The sequence below is a fragment of the Anabrus simplex genome, chromosome 2 (genome assembly GCF_040414725.1).
Source record: "Anabrus simplex isolate iqAnaSimp1 chromosome 2, ASM4041472v1, whole genome shotgun sequence".
NCBI classification, from domain to species: Eukaryota; Metazoa; Arthropoda; class Insecta; order Orthoptera; family Tettigoniidae; genus Anabrus; species Anabrus simplex.
Window position 1 is genome coordinate 860,047,183 of NC_090266.1, and position 20,864 is coordinate 860,068,046.

General features: G+C 38.0%; 1 protein-coding gene across 4 annotated transcripts in view; it reads right to left on the bottom strand.

Annotated features, from left to right (window-relative positions):
- Rala (Ras-like protein A) overlaps window positions 1–20,864 on the bottom strand; it is a 358,449-nt gene that overhangs the window by 279,663 nt on the left and 57,922 nt on the right. For all 4 annotated transcript variants that reach the window (XM_067141589.2, XM_067141588.2, XM_067141587.2 and 1 more), the window contains exon 3: window positions 17,059–17,180. In XM_067141589.2, the coding sequence (XP_066997690.1) occupies window positions 17,059–17,180 (122 nt within the window). The remainder of the gene's footprint in view (window positions 1–17,058; window positions 17,181–20,864) is intronic.

The following is a 20,864-nucleotide window of genomic DNA, read 5'->3' on the forward strand; positions in this document are numbered from 1 at the left end:
ATGAAGATTATGATGTGACAAGTTGCTTCATAATTTTACAACTTACTGTACTCTAGGTTTTCAATATAAATATTTAACAAAGGAGCACTGTACCAACTTTGATATAAATAATACCTACACCTCAAATTATCACAACCATATTTTTAAAAAATGGATAATAGGATAAACACAATTTTTTTACAAATAGAAAAGTCTTTATGTCATCCTCCTTTTCAATACAAAAATGTCCGCATGTGTTAGATGGGAATTTTAATTCTAAACAATCTTCTCAGTGTTTTATTGTTAGTGTATATATGTAACATTTTAAGTTTTCTACTGAAGATTGCTTTTAGATAAGCTGAAACATGTCTACTTCGACAGTGTCCCATCTAACACAGGTGGACACTTTTGTACTGAAAAGGACAAGGCCAATCTCTACATCTTTATACACTGCAGTCTTAAAATGGATTGGCTCTCTCCTAATCAATTCCAGTCCTAATAATCATTTCTTATCAAGCCCCAATGAGAAGACAGGAGTGAATTAAGATGTGTAGATGTTCCCTGTAATTGTACTTTTGTCCTTGACAGGATATAAATGAAGGGAGGGGGAGGGGACATTCATACTGGTGAATTTTGCTTCATGGGCTGTTATATACTCATAACAGGAGTTTCCATCTACTCATAACAGGAGTTTCCAGTATATGTATATTCAACATGACACAAACCTTCTGTTTGACATGTAAAAGAAGAATTTGCAGTCTATGAAAAGGGTGAGGGTGAGACACATGACATTCTATGTGTACGGCTAATCTCAAAAGACTTGAAGTTTTTTGGGATGTACAGACCTGCAAAGGGTGACGCTAAAACTGACATGGAATTATTTGATACTATAATCAGTTATGTGGGGAGCGACACAGAAAGCAATGTGATTGTAAGTGGGCAATCTCACTTTATCAAGTGTTAACTAGGTAAGTAATGCAAATGACAGAAAGCATGACCAATAAACGGTAAATAAATTAATCTGGGGAGGCCAACTGAATCAGAAGGTGATGGAACCAACTAGAGGGAAGAATATTCTGGATGTGTTGATGATAAAACCACACAAATTCTGTAGATAAGCTGAAGTGATAGATGGTATAAGTGACCATGAAGCTGTTCAAAATAAAGTAAAAAAAAAAAAATGTGAAAGATAGTAAGCTTGTAAAAAGTAAGACTATTAAGCAGTACCTTATGGTTGATAAGAGGGGGAGGAGTGAGTTTAAAAAATAATTATGACTGGTGGAAAATGGTAAATAAAAGTGTAAACAGCCTACGGGATAAGTTTAAAGCAATTGTTGAGTGTGAAAACAGGTACGTACCCTTTAAAGTTTGTGAGGAATGGTAAAGACCCACTATAGTACTACAGAGAAATAAAGACTTTGCACCGACACAGATAGGTCTTATGACGATGATGGGATAGGAAAGGCCTAGGAGTTGGAAGGAAATGGTTGTGGCCTTAATTAAGGGAAACCATGGAAAACCATCTTCAGGGCTGACGACTTTAAGGAGGTATGGGTAGGAAAGAAACAGAGTTAGGAATGGCTGTGGATATAAGGAGAAATTGAAGGAACTTACTACGAAATAGAATTTAGCAAAAAAAGGCATTTGACATTCATATGAAGTTTAGTGAAAAATGGAAATGTGTGTATAGGAACTTGAAGGCAGAAATGGGTTCCAGGAAGGACATTCTAGGATTCATTGATGAACAAGTTAGGTGTACATATGTAAGAGGATTTACAGAAGAAAGAAGTATTTATTCAACAGTATGTAAAGATACTGTAGTTGGACATAAGGATCATTTCCACACAGGGGTGGTGACTAATATTGATGAAGTATTGAAATTTACCAACAATAATAAATTTTCATAATGATATAATAATTGAAAGCTAGAAAAGCAGCTGGAATTGGTAAGATGTCAGGGAATATACTAAAGACAATGGGTTAGGAGAAGTAACCATATCTGAAGTACTTAGTAGTTCCAGTGTACAAAGGAAGTGGTGATAAAACATAAAGCAGATAATTACAGGACAGTTAGCTTTGCATGTGAGGCTCAACTTGTAGGATTCCAACACGATACAGCAGATACTGTATTTAGGATTAAGGAGATCAAATGGCCTGTATCACTAATGACCTACCTAAGGCTTTTGATAGGGTAGATCACAGGAGACTACTGACAAAACTGAGGGTTACTAAACTAGACAAACAAGTGCCGTAATTAAAAAGGTAGCTAAATTTCGAGAAAATAGAACTCAGAGAATTAGAGTAGCTGAAGGATTATCTGATCATGTAATGATTATGAGGGAGGCTCTGTAAGCCATCTTATACATACAAATGATGTGAGTAAAGAACTGGAATCAGAGATAAGGCTTTTGCAGATGATGTTATACTGTATAGAGAAATAAGTGACAGGATTATGAGCGACTGCTAAAAGACCTTGACAAATTTGTGGGATAGACAGCATACAATGGTATGATGGTAAATTACTGCAAGTGAAAAGTCAGGTTGCAAGTTTCACAAAAAAAGAAGTCCTTTTAATTATAATCACTGTGTTGTTGGGGTGAAATTACCTCATGGGGATCACTGCACATACTTAATTATTTTGGAATAGTAGAACAAAAAACACATGGTCTAAAGAAATACAAATGGATTTAGATGAACTGAAAATGACTAAGATCAAAATGAAAATAAGAAGACAAACGGATTCTAAATAACAGGTATACAAGACTATCCCTAAAAAAAATATCACAGCATAAGCAGTATGTTATATCTGCAGAAGAACGGGCTGCAAGATCATCCAGAATGAAGAAGTTCTGGGAAAGGAAAAAGTTGTGAAGTGTCAAAAGCTCAAGTTATTCTTTGAAGACTCTGTTGTATAAGGTCTTATTTTGGTGCTCAAACAAACAAACAAACAAACAAGTAACAAATAAATGAATGTTACAGATCCTTCATATGGTTATGAGGGTATTTAGGAGTTTTAGTAAGGATGTAAAGGAGAGGACGTATGTGTCACTGATAAAACCCCAATTAGAGTATGGTTCCAGTGTAAGGGACACTCACCGTGATTACTCAAACATAAAATTTACAGCTGAAGAAGAAGAGAAAGGCATACTCAATTTTCTGGATATCCAAACAATTCGTAAAGACAACCATTTCCAATTTAAAATATACAGGAAACCCACTTTTACCCCGACTACAATCAAAAGCGATTCTTTACATCCCATCTCGCAAAAGAAATCAGCTTATTATAGTTTCGTCAACAGAGCCTTTGAAATTCCGCTAACACAAACAGACAGAAAAAAGGAACTTTCTTTCATTCGTCAACAGGCTCTACATAATGGTTTCAGTTTGAAATTCATCAATAAAATCATCACTAAATGCAAATACCAACAACAAATTAAACTTAAACAGCATTCAGAAAAAGAAAAAGGATATGTAAAATTCACCTTTAATAACCCGAAGATTTACGAAATCACCAACTTATTCAAGAAACACAATACCAAGGTAGCCTTCTCTACAAACAACAACACGAAACATAGGTTCTTTAGTCATAATAAAGCTAATAAACTTAAAGATGACGAATTCCAGGAATCGGGTATTTATAAGCTGACTTGTGCTCAATGTAAAAAAACTTACGTGGGACAATCTGGAAGGAACTTCTCAATTAGATATCAAGAACACGTCAATGCTGAAAGATACAAAAGATTCTCTGCCATGGGATCCCATATGAAAGAGTCCAACCACAAATTCACCAATATAAAACAGGACCTTCAAATTATCTGTATGAAAAAAATCTGAGAGAACTGAATGTCAGATTGGTGATACAAAGCTGCAACAGGTAGATAATTTCAAGTATTTAGGATGTGCGTTTTCCCAGAATGGTAATATAGTGAGATTGAATCAAGGCACAGTAAAGCTAATGCAGTGAGCTCGCAGTTGCGATCAACAGTATTCTGTAAGAAGGAAGTCAGCCCCCAGACCAAATTATCTTTACATCGGTCTGTTTTCAGACCAACTTTGCTTTATGAGGGCGAAAGCTGGGTGGACTCAGGATATCTTATTAATAAGTTAGAAGTAACAGACATGAAAGTAGCGAGATTGAATGCTGGTACAAACAGGTGGGAACAATGGCAGGAGGGTACTCAGAATGAGGAGATAAAGGCTAATTTAGGAATGAACTCGATGGATGAAGCTGTACGCATAAACCAGTTGCGGTGGTGGGGTCATGTGAGGCAAATGGAGGAGGATAGGTTACCTAGGAGAATAATGGACTCGGTTATGGAGGGTAAGAAAAGTAGAGGGAGACCAAGACGATGATGGTTAGACTCAGTTTCTAACAATATACAGATAAAGAAGTATAGAATTAAATGAGGCCACAGCACTAGTTGCACATACAGGATTGTGGCGACATTTAGTAAATTCACAGAGGCTTGCAGACTGAACGCTGAAAGGCATAACGGTCTGTAATGATGATGGATGTATGTACGTATGTTTTTAATTTAATTTAAGGGGTTAATTGTTCTCAGCTTTGCGTCATCTCTGGTAGTTCATTACATCTAAAGTAATTAAACACAAACATGACAATAAAATGGACTGTATTTCAGGCAAATCTAACCCTGACTTAAACTAAGTTCTCCCAATATCATGAATACAAACGAGCACTCCCTTGACCCCACGCCATCATAGCTGTATAGAGCGTTCCAACCTTAAATTGCAGTACAGCAGTAATGGGATAATTCCGTCTCTTTCCTTCTCCCATGTTTTGCAGGTTGCGCTGTCCTACTCTAATGCAGCGGGTTTGCCAAATATCCGTAAATTAGAATGTTATCGGTTAAAATGGGTGTATATCGTGTTATGTACAGAATTTTAAGGCGCATATGATGCCGTTAACAAAAAAAAATGTAAAAAAATTAATTTAGTGTGAAAATGGTAATATAATGGAAAGTTACGCCAAATGCAAAATCTTCATTGCATAGAACTTATCATGTCATAACTCCTATTTTATATTCATGATTTTCCTAATTTTTTCACTGCTGGTAAAGAAACATTTCAGCTCGATGTAGAGAGGTTTATTTTTAAATTTAAGTGATAACAAAATACAGTATATGCGTTTATTTTCAGTCATGTTCAGGGATTTTTATGTGCAGGCACGAAAAAGTCAGTCGCTGAAGAGCGTCTTTCCTATTGAATTTGCATGGGGGGTCAAAGTGAGGCAAATGGACTTCAGATATGGAAGTTATTTTTAAAACAATCCCAAAGTTTTTATCTTGCTTAGTTCTTAATTTGTGACAGGAAGAATGTCTTCTTGAATTTTGGTTTCGCTCCTGACTCGGCTGGCTGTCTGTCTGGCTGGCTGAAGTACTGGTAGTGATCAACCAAACATGCGCTTTTAACATTTCCAGACAGTCGCATGCAGTGCAGTGCTCATTTTGTCAGTAGTGTGTATAATAGTGATTAAATACATATTAGTGACATATGTACAATTCTTGAGGACAAGTGTATTTCGTTTGTGTGGTTCGGGAGTTCGTGCTCGTGCGTGGGGATCTTAGTTCGAAGAAAAAGTGCAGAAGGATCATGGCGTGGTTAAAGCGAATCAAACGGTCTTCGGATAGGGAGTTATTTTTAAATCATACCTCAAGTCCTTACCTCGTTATCTCTTAATTTATGACAGGGAGAACGTCTCGTTTGTTTACGTTTCACGAGCGACTCAGATGGCTGGCCAGTAATGATCTCCCAAACATTGAGCTTTTAAATATACTGACAGCCGTGTGCAGTGGTGTTCATTTAATCAGTATTATAAGATTGATTAAGTAAAGATCAGTAATAAATATATAGTTCTTGAGGACAAGTGGATTGTGTTTGTTGTGTTTGTGTAGTCTGTTAAGTTGTGAGTTCGTGCTTGTGCTCGTGCGGGGGGGTTCTTAGTTCGAAGAAAAAGTGCAGAAGGATGTACAATGGATCGTCAAATTAAAAAGAAACGTTCCGTAGGTCAACTCAGGGGAAGGGAACGCAATATTATAATGAGTGTCCTGGATTATTTCTTAAAGACTATGAATGTGACTAGTGCAGTCAGTGAAACAGCTAAAGCTACAGGTTGTTCCGAAAGAACAATCTATGCTATAAGGAAGGAACACACACATGATCCTTTGCGAACTCCCGCAAAAAAAAAAAAAAAAAGAAGGACGGCAGAAAAATGCAAGGAATGCAATGATTAAATTGTGCAAAGTGGAGTGCGTCGGATGGTTCACTCTCTTTTATTTGCTTAACATACCACCGACATTGAACGTGATTTTGAGTCTGGTAAATGGAGAAGATTCTTTGCCACGATTTTCCAAAACTACGTTGTATCGCTTCTTACATGATATAGGCTTCCGCCATTTAAGACGGGGTAATAAAGCGGCTTTCATTGAAACCGATGAAATTATTAATTGGAGGCACAGATATCTCAGGGAGATAACACACTTGAGGGCACAAAATAAAGCTATAATTTACACAGTTGAATCGTGGGTAAATATTGGGCAGACAGTGACAAAAGAATGGAAGGATACGACAGTGAAAAGTGCACGGCAGGCCGCCATTGAAGGAGTGAGTTCGGGACTTAGGCCACCGAAAAGCCGAGGACCGCGATTCACCTTAGTTTTGTTCTAAATGCTGAACTAACATTTTTATCCCATAAAAACACGGCGGACGCCCACGAGGAAATGACTGGTGAAATTTACGAGAAGTGGTTTTCGGAACAACTGTTGCCGAACACTCCCGAAGGTGCGTGATCGTGCTGGATAATGCCGCTTATCATTCCCGTAAGTTGGAACCTTTGCCGGTGACTTCTTGGCGAAAAGATGACATCGTACAGTGGTATCTTTTGAGGACGGGATGCTCAAGCGAGAATTGTTGCACATCGCTTCTCAGCATAGGGTTCTGTATGATAAGCAGAGAATAGATGAAATGGCAAAAGCGGCAGGTCGACAGGTTCTACGTCTCCCGCCTTATCACTGCGAGTTAAACCCTATTGAGATGGTGTGGTCTCAGGTGAAAAACTACATCTGGTATCATAACGTATCATTCAAGAAAAATGATATGGAAAATTTAATAACCGCTGCATATAAGAACATTACAGTGGACAATTGGGCAAATTACGTGAACGAAGTAAAGAAAAATGAAGATTTGTGGAAAGCAGACGAATTACAGGACGATGTCGACGATGAACAGTTTTTAGTAAGACTTTCTTCATCTTCCGGATCATCCTCAAGTTCATCTCCCGAACCCAGTTCATCCAAAGCGGGAACATCAGGCCTTGCAGTAATGATAGAAGGTGTACGTCCATTATCTGAGAGCAACGACAGTGATTAAGGTATGTTGTATTTATTTTACCATACTACAAATATCAATTTATGAATGAATGAACTTAAAATTACAAAATTACAAACGAAAAATGTGAAACTGTGACGCACTGTTTGAGTCACACTCGAGCGTTATCTTCACGAGTCGATTTTGCAACAGCGCGCTCCATTTACGCTGTACTGCAATTTAAGGTTGGAACGCTCTGTAGTGCGGTCCTATGTGCCACCCTCTCGCCAAAAGTCGGAGGTGCGGCCATGGGAAAATTCCACGCTGCCAGCATTCCTGCCATAGCGTTGCCAACCAACACCCAAAAGAATTATGATGACAGAAGCAGCCTGAACACTGGTGATTGAACAAATTTGACCATTTTTTGGTCCTGATGATTTATATATCATCACTCAAGCTCTACTGGAAAAGAACAGCAGAGTGCAAAATAGGGGGACCCACAACTGAGGACATACTTATACGGAGAAGTGTGCGATAGGGGTGTGTCCTGTCCCCTGTCCTTTTTAACATCTACTCTGATGCGGTGTTGAGAGACTCTGGCTAGGCAATCGCATCAATGGCAATCTCGTTAATAAACTTTCCTGATATGGTTGTATTAGCCAGTAGCCTTACTGATCATCAAATTATTTATGACATTGGAAGGATCAGTGCAGCAATTTTGGTCTGTTCATGAATACTGGCAAGACCATGCTGATTGTATTTTTGATAACACCAAAGCAAACCTCCTAGCACATCAACAACACAATTGATCAGCAAGTGTCATCCTTGAAACCTTGGGACTACAGTGAATGAGCATGGCAATTGCATGAATGAAATCTTTTCCAGGATCGGGCAAGCCAAAAATTTGTTCAACAGTATAAAGGCTCTATTCACCAGCAGAGATCTCAACCTTTAGCTCCGAGTTCGGATCTTGTGATGCTATGTTTTCCCTGTCCTGTGGTTTCGAAGGTTGGACACTCAGCGCTTTGATGGGGGGAGGCGGACTGAAGCTTTTGAAATGTACTCTTACAAAATGCTTAGAATATTCTGGGTAGAAAGGAAGACCAATGAGTAAGTGTCTCAATTTGTTGAATAAGAAAAAAAAGACCTACTAACCACCATCAACGTTAGGTGAACGATATGAGCCACTCCAACTCATCGAGGGGAAAAATGAAGACAGACCAGATGTAAGGCTTTTCAGGCATTTGCTCTATTAACCAGCGTTTCATCTTAGGTCTGACACTAGACTCATCAGAGTGGGATGTGCATACACCCCAGCGTCAGTGGGTAGGGTCTGACACATCCCACTCTGATGAGTCTAATGTCAGACCTATAACGAAATGCTGGTTAATAGAGCAAACGCCTGAAAAGTCTTACATCTGATCTGTTTTTGACATGCTCTATTGGTGAAAAATATCTAATTCCCTCCATGGGAACTTAGAATTTTCCATTTGGAAAATTGAAGGACGAGATTTGTAGAGAGACTAAGAAATTTCTGCTTAAAGACTTGTGCCACTGGTATGGACGAACTTCCATTGAAATCTTTCGAGCTACTGTCTTGCAAGTAATCATAATCAGTTGGGGCGCCAACTATCGTAGGGAGATGGCATTCTAAATAATAATGATAATAATAATAATAATATTGCTACCATAAACTGTTGTGTATCATGGATGACTGCGAGCGAAGGCTAACTGTTGAAGCAGTTCCTGCAGCACACTGTCATCACACACATACAGTATTCATGTCAGAAATTCCCAGCCTAAATAACAATTTATTTAATTTTATTGTTATCTAAACACAAACACATCAATTTGAGCACAGAGGGGGAAAATTAAAAAGGGAGTTACTTGCAGTTTAGGTTTCGACCCTATCTTTGAAATTTCAAACGTCACCCTTATATTTTGATGCTTATTTTTGAAAGATCATTAATTTGTTAGTATACCTACTTCATATGTTCTATCAGATTCTGTTTTTTACCAACTTGGCAAGTAGGATTATTGTTTTTGTTGGTCAAAGCTGAAAAGAATAATGTTATTGCTTTTTACGTCCCACCAACTACTTTTATGGTTTTCGGAGACTCTGAGGTGCCGGAATTTTGTCCCACAGGTGATCTTTTACGTGCCAGTAAATCTACCAACACAAGGTTGACATATTTGAGCACCTTCAAATACCACCGGACTGAGCCAGGATCGAACCTGCCAAGTTGGGGTCAGAAGGCCAACGCCTCAACTACTGTATCTGAGCCACTCAGCCCAGCTGAATAGAATAAAACCATTTAATAAAACTGTTGTGCTAGGGTTATTATTTAAAAAAGGCATCTGCTCTTCAAGAAAGAATAGAAATCATTTTTATGTACGGGGTTCAAAATAGTTGTGCTCACAAAATTGCTACCATTTGCAACAAGAGGCACCGTGGGAAAGATGTGTCAGCGGTATGTGATAGCTCTAATATGCAAATTTGAAGAAACTGGCTCTGTGTGCAACAAAACACATAAACAACCTGGACAAACTACACAGATGGAAATATTAGGACATCTTGCACTGGAACACTGCACATCCATTACAAAAGTAGTGTCCGGCTCCATGGCTAAATGGTTAGCGTGCTGGCCTTTGGTCACAGGGGTCCTGGGTTAGATTCCCGACAGGGTCGGGAATTTTAACCATAATTGGTTAATTTCGCTGGCACGGGGGCCAGGTGTACGTGTCATTTTCATAATAATTTCATCCTCATCACGCGCAGGTAGCCTACGGGCGTTAATTCCAAAGACCTGCACCTGGCGAGACGAACTTTTCCTTGGACACTCCCGGTATTAACAGCCATACACCATTTCCATTTTACAAAAGTAGCAGCAGTAACAGAATTTGCTTTACGTCACACCGACACAGATAGATCTTATGGTGACAATGGGATAGGAAAGGGCTAGGAATGGCCTTAGAGACCCAGCATTGCAGCAGTAAGAAGCATTTCAGCAGGTTCCATACATTAAGCGCTAAGAATGAACAAACGTTTTCCCCTACAAAATACAAACTCACGAACAGCTCAGCAAGGATGGTTTTGACAGAATAGAATTTAGTAAACTAATGTCTCAGAGAACTGAAAATGAGTCAAATTTGACAAAAAATATTAGTGACGAAGTGATTCTTTTTCATGATAATCATTCTCAGTTCTCTGAAAAGATCCATGTGTAGGCTAGAATTCTTGGAATGACATTGATCTACGGATTTTTATTGAAAGAAACCTAACTGGAGGTATCTAAACATATTACAAGGTTTAACTGATCCACTTATCACTAGTAAACCAAGCTAATGAAGAAGGAAATGCAGGGTTGTATGAACAAATCTTGCAATTTCAACCAGATGGCATTCCTCCACACTATGCAGTACCTGTGTGACGGTGGCTGGATACAAGACTCCTGGAAAAAGGATTAATAGGAGATGTGCTCCAGAATGGCAAGCAAGTTCACCAGACCTGACACCTCGAGTTCTTCCTATGAGGTCTATTGAAATTAGTTCTTTATAGTCCTCCGCCTGAGAATATTCAAGAACTGGAAAATAGAACAACCTGAGCAAGGCGGAATAGTCGAGAAACACTCCAAAAGGTTCACAAGGAGTTCCAAAATAGGCTTTATTACTGACTAGCAAACAATGGAACACATTTTGAACATTTAAATTAATAAACTGAATTAATTAAATGAAGGAAATTTCCCAAAATAAACCCTGTTTTTATCCAGCTGACTTACTCATTCTTTGTTCAAATTCAAATTGTTCCAGGCTGCCAAGACTATATAAGACAAATCAATACCTCAGTGCAACAGTGGGACATCTCAGAATATAGTTTAATACATGTTCTTTTAAATGCTAAAGTGGAATAATTCAAATATCAATACAGTTTTAAAATTTTTCAAAATCTCAGTCTGGTTCTAAGTGTAACATCATGAAGTTTCTAGAGATACACTGAGATATCTGACTTGTCTCACTGTAGATCTGAAACAAACCTCAATGGTTAAAGAAAATTCTGTTCAGCCACACTGAGATATTTCTATTGTTTCAGTGTAATCCTGTTGGCTTACAGTACCTCTTTAATCCCTCCTTTTCAATTGTGATTGTTGTCGTTCAGGAAACGTATTGTTGCAAGTAAATACTGAAGTTAATGAGACCAAGTATATTGTGATAGTGATTTAGTTGAACAGATGCTTACTGGGATAGCAAAAATATGAGCAGGACAATGAAGAAGTTAGTTTTAGCTAGTTCAACAAAACATTATGAAGGTAAGCTACATTATATTTTCAGTATTTTTCACATGACTCTGTGCTTACCACTTAGCACTCATGATCTAGATGATGATTCTCATAGGGAACCTGAAATATTTGTCCCGAATGAGTAAATTTATTTATTCGTTTAGCACTCATACGTAATCACACAACGATATAACCTGCTTCATTTTTGGTTATATTAGTTGTAATAATATTTCAGACAGCGGTACTAACATACCTGGGGAGTTCTTACCTATGGCTGCCTCAGCGGAAGATCAGCCAAGGGATGAGCTACGTCCTCTTACTCCCCTGTCTGCTGATTGTATAAGAAGGAAGAAAAGTACACCTGAATCTACAGATTATTGTGCACTAGAATTTACAGAACTGCACCAATGTGTACAAATGATGACTTAGGAGAGGACTTCCACACAAATACTAATGTAGTTACAACTAACATTTTTAATTCTGAGGATTATGGCAACTCTGAACTACATCCAGAGTTCATACCTGAAAATGTTGCAAATTTGGAAAAAGTGATGATATATGGCTGAGATTCAGATTCCTCCTCCAATAAACAAAAACAAAAAAAAAACAGGAAACTGTGATGACAAAAACCCAATTGAATTTGGCATTGATTCTGAATGCGCTACGGAGAATGACCATAAAAGTAAAAAGTGGCTAAGATATGAAAACAACTGGAAAAAGAATGTAAAAAAAACCATAGGGTTAATTAAGAGAAAGCCTATGTCTCTTGTTTAGGTAAATACCATCCAGAAAAAGAAATGCAACCACCATGTGGAAGTAACTGTTACATAAAATCCATAACGGATGTAAATCCCCACCAAGAGAGATTACGGGTTATTTGAAAATTATTACAAAATTGATTATTAGAACACGCAGAGGTGTTACATATTAAAATGCACAAAGCAAGTTATACCAAAACAAACAAGAAATGCACAAGCAAAGCGATCAAATAACTGTTCATATTCCTTTGAAGTAGATGGCAATAAAATTAGAATCTATAAGCAACGTCAAGTCTACACTTTCAATTTCTGAAAATGCAATATCAACAATTTTAAAGAAGAGCCAAGATGGTGTCATTGAATGTGATAAAAGAAGAAAGCATGGAAACCAGAAGATAGAAAATGAAATTTTTAATGGCGTCATTGACCAGCTCCTTCTTATTACCGTAGGGTGAGAACGTCGAGGGAGTATTTTTTTTTTTTTTTGCTAGTTGCTTTACGTCGCACCGACACAGATAGGTCTTATGGCGACGATGGGACAGGAAAGGGCTAGGAGTGGGAAGGTAGCGGCCGTGGCCTTAATTAAGGTACAGCCCCAGCATTTGCCAGGTGTGAAAATGGGAAACCACGGAAAACCATCTTCAGGGCTGCCGACAGTGGGGTTCGAACCTACTATCTCCCGAATACTGGCGGGAGTATTTAGAGGGTTCATTGAATTTATGCATGATGCATCTTTTGTATATTGAGAACTATGATAAAATAAAAGCTCATAAGGCAAAAAAGCATATCTATAAGCATAATGTTAACACCAAATTCAACCTTTCCTTTTTCCAGCCAAAAAACGATTTGTGCACATATTGTGAGCGGTACAGACATAACATAGCTGAGGTCCAGAGGGAGAAGAAGAGCGAAATGGATACTCAGAGATAAAAAAAGGAAGCTGACAAACGGTGCTCAAAAGAAAATGAAAACATCACGTTGCAACATTCGATCTACAAGCAGTGATATCTCTCCCAAAAGGTGAAACTTCAATCTTGTTTTACAAGAGAAAGTTAAGTCTTTACAATTTTACCATTTTTGACTGTAAAACTTGTAAGGGGTTTTGTTACCTATGGCATGAATGTAAGCACAGGAAGAGGAGCAAATGAGATAATGACTTGTGCATACCAGTTCCTAATGCAGTGTAGGGAGAGAAAGAAGTTATCTTCTGCAGTGAAAATTGTGTTTCCCAGAACTAAAGCAATTTCCCCTTTTCCATGTACTTATACAGTGTACAAACTCTAGACATTCAGACAATTACGCATAAGTATTTAGTTGCAGGACACATGGAAAATGAGGGTGATTCGATGTATGCATGCATGCACTGAGAGGGAGATGAAATGAGTTCTGAAAAGTGGTCCAATTTGTTCCCATGGAAGTTACATGCATCCATTGCATGAACAGCAAAAAAGACTGGCACGCCTTATACTGTCAAAGAGACATCAGAAGAAATGGATGATTGGAAAAATATTTCTGAAACCACAAGCAAAAATTTCAATATAAATTCAAATGATAAGTGCTCATAGAATGATATTAAAGTAGTACAAGTAAATAGGGAAGAAGATTGCACTATCAAATATAAAACTTCATACAAGGAAACAATTTCAAAATCATAGATATAGATGATGATGCTTGTTGTTTAAAGGGGCCTAACATCGAAGGTCATCGGCCCAAATCATAGATATAAGAAGGAAAATGAGAAACTTGGAAATTGACTTAAATCCAGCTTATAAACAGCCACCTGGAATATCAGCTGCCAGGAAGGCTGATCTTTTGTTGCTGAGCAATGTAATGCCAAGGATACACCAGAAATTCATCCATGAGTTTCCAGTTGCAGGAAGGGAGCTGTCAAGTGATGACGAACACAAAAACCAAGAAGAACCAGAGAAAGAATGAAGAATTACACAAAGTAACTTGTGTGCTTCATATTTGCTAAGTTCAAGTGAAATCGTCTTTTGTATTCACCGTTTTGAGGGATGCCATAATATCACGTAGCGGACAGTGTGCGGAGAAACAGAATCTGCGAACACTGGCGATGCCGACAATTGCCGAAAAAGAGCGGCTCATATAATCAATTTGTACGCACTGAGCAATATTGTCATTGTCGATGAAACTGCATAGTTTTATTAATTCAGAGCCCAAACGGACATAAGGTTTTAAACTAGAGAAGCGCCAGTTGGGAAATCATACAAGGGTGGGGGTTATCTTACTGTGTTGAAACTTGTAATGCACACGGAAGCGAGTGACTCCCTCCCCTTGTCATAGGAAAGTTCGATAAGCCACGATGTTTTAAGGGCGTCGGGCACTTTCTGTGCAAGTACAAGGCATCTAAAAAATGCAAACAGTAAAGCAGAGGTGCCAACTTTGAAGTGGATTGTCAATAATCGCCCTCCGCCCTCGAGAAAAAGTTTTTAAGTCCAAAGCATACGCCTTCCTTCTTGATAATGACACCCCTTTTGCCCTTCCCTCTAGCAATCTATCCAAAATGATATCATATTACACAACAACATTTGCACGCAATCTGTTGGTTCTGTGACAAAACATTCCTTGCAGCTTGTTCCTCACGCAGCAGCTGCTTTTCAGTGTAGTTTTTCTTGAAGCATCCTTCCGACAGCGATGACATAACCGATGAACCATAAGCGATACCAGTGCAGATGTGCTTAATGTAGGGCTCATTTCTTTCTCAATCTTTCTGTCAACTGTCAGGTACATTTAACACAGCAAATACAACATTACTGAAGGATTTGTAGTGGAGAAGAGCAGCGCCTGAGATCCTTCATTCACAATTAATTTTACAACGCTTATGGGTAGCAAAAGGAAGTCACGATTGAATAAGTATCGTTGCCAACTCACAAGCATTGAAATAATGTCGATTTAGGAGAAAGGCTCGAAAGGACTCAAAATTTTTCCTTTTCTTTTGTTTCCACCGAAAATTATTTTTTCGTGATAATGCCAGCTTTTCCGTAATAATTTCCCCTTTGACCGTAACTCCGTAATCGTGAGATGAAATCCGTAATAATTACAGACAATCCGTAATAGTTGGCACCTCTGGTAAAGTAATTAAAAAAAAGCATTTGCAGAGGGGAGCCAGTAATATTTGACTTCGTCTTTGAATCGTGTGGATTTTTTTCGTTGCATGAGGTTGTTTGCCAGTGATTTATCCAAGTGCATTATTTGAATAGGACTAATGTCAATGCACTTTGTTGGATACATTTCAGAAATAGTTTTCTCCATGGTACTTGAAAGGTTTAAACTGTGAATCAAAGTGATTCCATCTATTAATGGGTCTTAAAATACTTTGTGACGCGGCAAAGGCTGGCATCTCTGAATTTCAAGAGAGGTGCCGTGGCAGGAAATAAAAAAATGTTGTAATGCAGACAGAATATTTCTCCCTTCGCCAAAGGAAAGTTCGATAATTCACAATATTTTAAGGGCGTCGGGTGCTTTCCATGCAAGTACAGGGCATCTAAAATGCATACAGTACAATAGTCTAATGAATACACAGCACATGCACAGGGGAGCCAGCATAAATTTATCCTCATGTTTGAATCATGCTTTTTTAATTTCCTTCTTTCGTTGCGTGAGGTTATGTTTGTCAGTTAGTTATCCAAGGCATTATTTGAATACTGTAAATGCACCTTGTTGGACACATTTTGGAAATAGATTTTTGCCATGGCATTTGAAACGTTTAAACTGTGAATGAAGTTTAATTGCATTCAGTAATGGGTCTTAGAATATTTTGTGATGCGGCAAGGTTTGACATATCTGAATTAGGAGTTGGCGGTTAATTCGAAATCACATACTTTGAAGTCTGATTTTTGCATTCCAGCGACTTCGAATTAACGAGGTTTTACTGTATATTGATTAGTATTTAATTTTTCTGCAACCTCTTTTATGGTATATCTTTAATTCATTACTTTCTTTTCAATGCACCACAAGAACATCTCAAAAAATCATTTTTAAGGTAAAATATTCTTGAGACAACTAGAAACCACACTGGTACAAATATTTTATTTTCTAATATTTATATACCAAAAATTGTAAATATCCTCAAATACTGTAACCTGAAAAATGCAAAATAAAAGAGTAAAATTTTGAAGTTGTTACTGATCAAAATAAGGTTTTCTGGGATGTCCCACTGCTGCACTCTGGCATCGAAATGATGTGAGAACAAATAAATAAGATATACTAGGAAATTAATTGTCCTTCAAATTTAAGTATCAAATTATATGGATATCATTTGAAATTTCAAAGGCAGGGTTGAGGGGGTGAAAAATAAAATGCAATTAACCCTCATTTTAACCCCCCACCCTCAACATCTAAATTGAAGTACCCGTTGCTTGAATTAAAATTAAATAATTTTTTAGGCTGGGAAATTTTGAAATGAAGGCCTTGCATACGTGGTTAGAGGCGCACAGCTGTGAGCTTGCATTTGGGAGATAAGGGGGTTCAAATCCAACTGTCAGCAGCCCTGAAGATGGTTTTCCATGATTTCCCAATTTTTCACCTTAAGGCCACGGCCACTTTCTTCCCACTCATAGTAATTTCCTATCCGTTCGTTGTCATAAGACGTGTGTCAGTGCGAGCTAAAGCAACTTGTTTATATAAAATTATAAGAACGAAGTCAAATACGAAACAAGATACTTCCACACAGATGTTCTAGAAAGGATTCCTCCACTCACCTTATTGCTGCATAATCCTCTTGTCCAGCAGTATCCAAAATATCAATCTGTACTTCTTCTCCATCCAGTACTACCTTTTTCCGATATGAATCTGCCTTTGTTGGTTCATAGTCCTCAACAAACTGAAACAACATGAAGTGACCTAACATCATTCAACCATATTAAAAAAACCAATAACTTCAAATGGAATTTAACTTGCTAACTAGGTGACAGTAGGTTGCTGACTAACAGACTGCACCATGGAGGATGGCAATAACATATTCTCCAAACAGCATATTAATCATGGAAGTAATGATATAATACAAGAATATAAAATCTGAACTTCAATACGAACTAATGCTATCATATATTCCATTGAATTTTATTTTAAGTTCAAAGTTGTGAGACAGGTGTGTGTGGGTATTTTTGTTAAATTTCTATCTAGTAACACGTGCAATGGAAATGAGCATCACTTCTATCATGACTAGTTAAAACTGCTTGAACAAGTTAAGAGCTATTCATCAGGGAGTGCTATGCACTAGTTGTAAATCACTCAAGTCTAACATACAACACACAATGTTCGATTAAAAAATGGGGAGTAACACAGGCAAGAGACTGAAGAATCTGTATTCCATCATGTTAGTGTTAGTGATATGAGAGGAAAATTTGAGACATACTGTACATCAATAATTCCTTGATACTTGGTCAAACTTAAATTACTGTCGACCAAAATATTATGTGTACTCAAGTTTGGAGTTTGTTTATGAATTAATCAGAAAGTCTAGAGAATAACCAATAACACCACAATTTTCCTTGTTTCATTTCACATTAAATCGTGTAGGTTTGGAATCATTAATTCATATGTAAATACTATTTTTCATTGTGGAATGCAAAATGCGCCCATTTTAAAACATTTTTCAGCCATGCGCCAACTTTAAGACATTGTTCCTCAAAAATCTGTTATACGATTTAATACAAATGTTAACATAATATACAATGTTCTTAAATTTAAGATTTCATGTTTTCAAGGGAAAAAGTTATCAATTTTGTAAGGTAACTTTTCCTTGGCTTGGAGTGGTTGGAAAATTGTGTTCTTGGTCGCGTAGTGATCTTTGTATATCCAACGGTTATGCTGTATGACAGCGAAATATGTAAATGAATTCACTTTTAAAATATCAGTTTGTATTTGGTAGGATGGAACGGATCAGCAGCTGGCCGGAGCAGGGAAAGCCCTGAGAAGTTGCCGTGATACCGCGGGACACTGCATCATGCCGTGCCTCGCTCGGAAATGATTCTACTGATTACTAGTTGTTTGTACAGTGATAATTGCTTCGCCGTTTACTTAAAATTTTCCTCTGATATTTAATGATCATCTGTGTGTGACTGGCATTCAAATAAATGGTAAGAGGTCATGAAAAACACTTCCCATCAGCATTTCTCATTCTAGAGTTCAGGCATTACGGCATGTAAGGTTTCTTGACATAGTTCTCTTGAACATTTATGCTTTTTCCGTTCTCTTCAGCGTTTGCTCAGTTTATTTATGCAATTTTGTTCTTCATAAAGGTCCAAATCAGTTCTATGTCATTCATTTCACAGTGATGATGATGATGATTGTTGTTTAAAGGGGTCTAACAGCTAGGTCATCGGCCCCTAATGGTACGAGGTGAACGAAACGAAAATTAAAACTTCAAAATGTATTCAATGACTAGATTCTAAAACAAATGATGCTGAAAAAATGATCGTGAAACAATACCTTCATTACTGGAGTGATACTCATTTTTCTAAAAGGGTCCTAAATCAAGGTCACCCGCCCCTCATAATGGTACTACTCACTGGTAAAGCAGAACCATGGTGTTCCACCTATAGTGGTACTAATGACGGGTAACGTACACCCATGGTGTTCCTCGCATGGGGGTACTAATCACAAGAATTTTCATGTTTCTAATTTCATCATCCCTTGGTTGCCCCTTTTAGTCATCTCTTATGATAGGCAGGGGATACCGTGGGTGTATTCTTCCTTTGCGCCCCCCACCCACAGGGGGTCATTTCACAGCAAGCTACTGGCAGCCAGGCTACGCCTATGCGAAGAAACCTTACCTTACGTAATGCCCGAGTTTGGGAAAAAAATGTATAAAACATGCCGTAGAAACTGAAAAAGAATATTTGCAAAATATCATCTTCCTGAAGAGATTCAAGTCCAGCCAGTTTTAGTCAGTCGTGCAAGTTCTGATTCTAAAAGCCATTGGCATGAATTAGAAACTGATGATATTTCTAGTGATGAACTGTAAGCTCACTCAAACCAATCTACATATTGTAAATAGTAAGATGTACACAAATAAACACTTTAAAAATATATATAAAAAGCAAAAAAAAAAAAGGAAGCACAAAAACAAAACAAAACATTTTTAAAGCTGCCACTGGAGATCCAAAGTATGCATAGAAATATCGCAGTTGAGAAAAATACATTTCATGCAGGGTTTGCAATCGCATAATAAGTTGAGAGTATGTACTTATACAATGGTAGCCTGGTTCTAGTCGTCTTATAACAATAATTACTTCTTTATCGCAATGAATTTACACATCAGGACTGATTTCACTCATATTATTTACACTATTCAATGTATTCAATTTATGCAATTTTGTTCTTCATAAAGGTCCAAATCAGTTCTATGTCATTCATTTCACAGTGATGATGATGATGATGATTGTTGTTTAAAGGGGTCTAACAGCTAGGTCATCGGCCCCTAATGGTACGTCTCGCGCACTGTTTTTACACATCTTGCATGTGATAAGCACGGAAACACAGAGCTGCACGGAGAGCGACATCACAGTTGCTGCACCTGTAGATTGTTTCATGTCTCTCTCTTTTCGCCAGACACACCATGCACCTCTTCACACCATGTTGCCTTTTTCCCAATGGTGGATTCACATCAGGAAAATGCCTACAGCTGAACCTTTTTGTGGAAGATGAGGGAAGTGGTCTAACTGAAAGGACAGGCATTGCTTCGGCGGGGGTTGAACCTGTGGAATTTTCGAGGATTTTATCGATAAGGTGAATTCTGAACTGCAGGTGATTGAATTGTCCTCCATGTTGTCGGAAAATAATGAATGAATTGAATACCACGAGGTCCAGAAGTTGCCGGCAAATTTTCTTCATTCGCTTCCTTGTTGTGGAGTACGTAATGACGTACTGATCGGAAAGATCCCCCCCCTCCCATAGAATCACTGTAGTCAATGCAAACTACAGGTTTCTCTTTGGTTTCGTCCTTTCCTTTGACAGGGACAGTTCGCATTTCAGCATCGTGGATACTACCGAGCATGCAAACGTCTCTCTTGTCCTTCCATTTTAGAACCATGAGTTTCTTTCAATAAGCAGCTGTTACCTCTCCTGTCTTCAGCTTTTTACTCATAAGTTCCTTAGAGAGATTTTTCCGGTTGGTTCTTACTGTTACCCAGTGCGTCAGTATCGAGGTCATTTAGCAGGTCGTATAATTCAGGGCTGCTATAATAGTTGTCCATTCTTATCAGGTATCCTTGTTTCAGTAGATCATTTGGCAGAGTACACACAATTCTCGTTGACTTGGGAGACTGTGATAGATCAATGCCATGGACTTCATTGTTGATTTTCCAGTGTACTACAAAATATTCCACACGTAACCCGTTTTCGCTTCGCAAATTCTGTAACATTCCATTCCGAACCGGGCCCTTTTCTTTGGAATGTATACCTTCCAGCCAAGGCGACCTTTCCACAGAAGAAGGCATTCGTCGATGGATAGCTGGTCATCCGGGATGTAAGCCTGTTGAAACATTTTCACAAAGTGATCGAA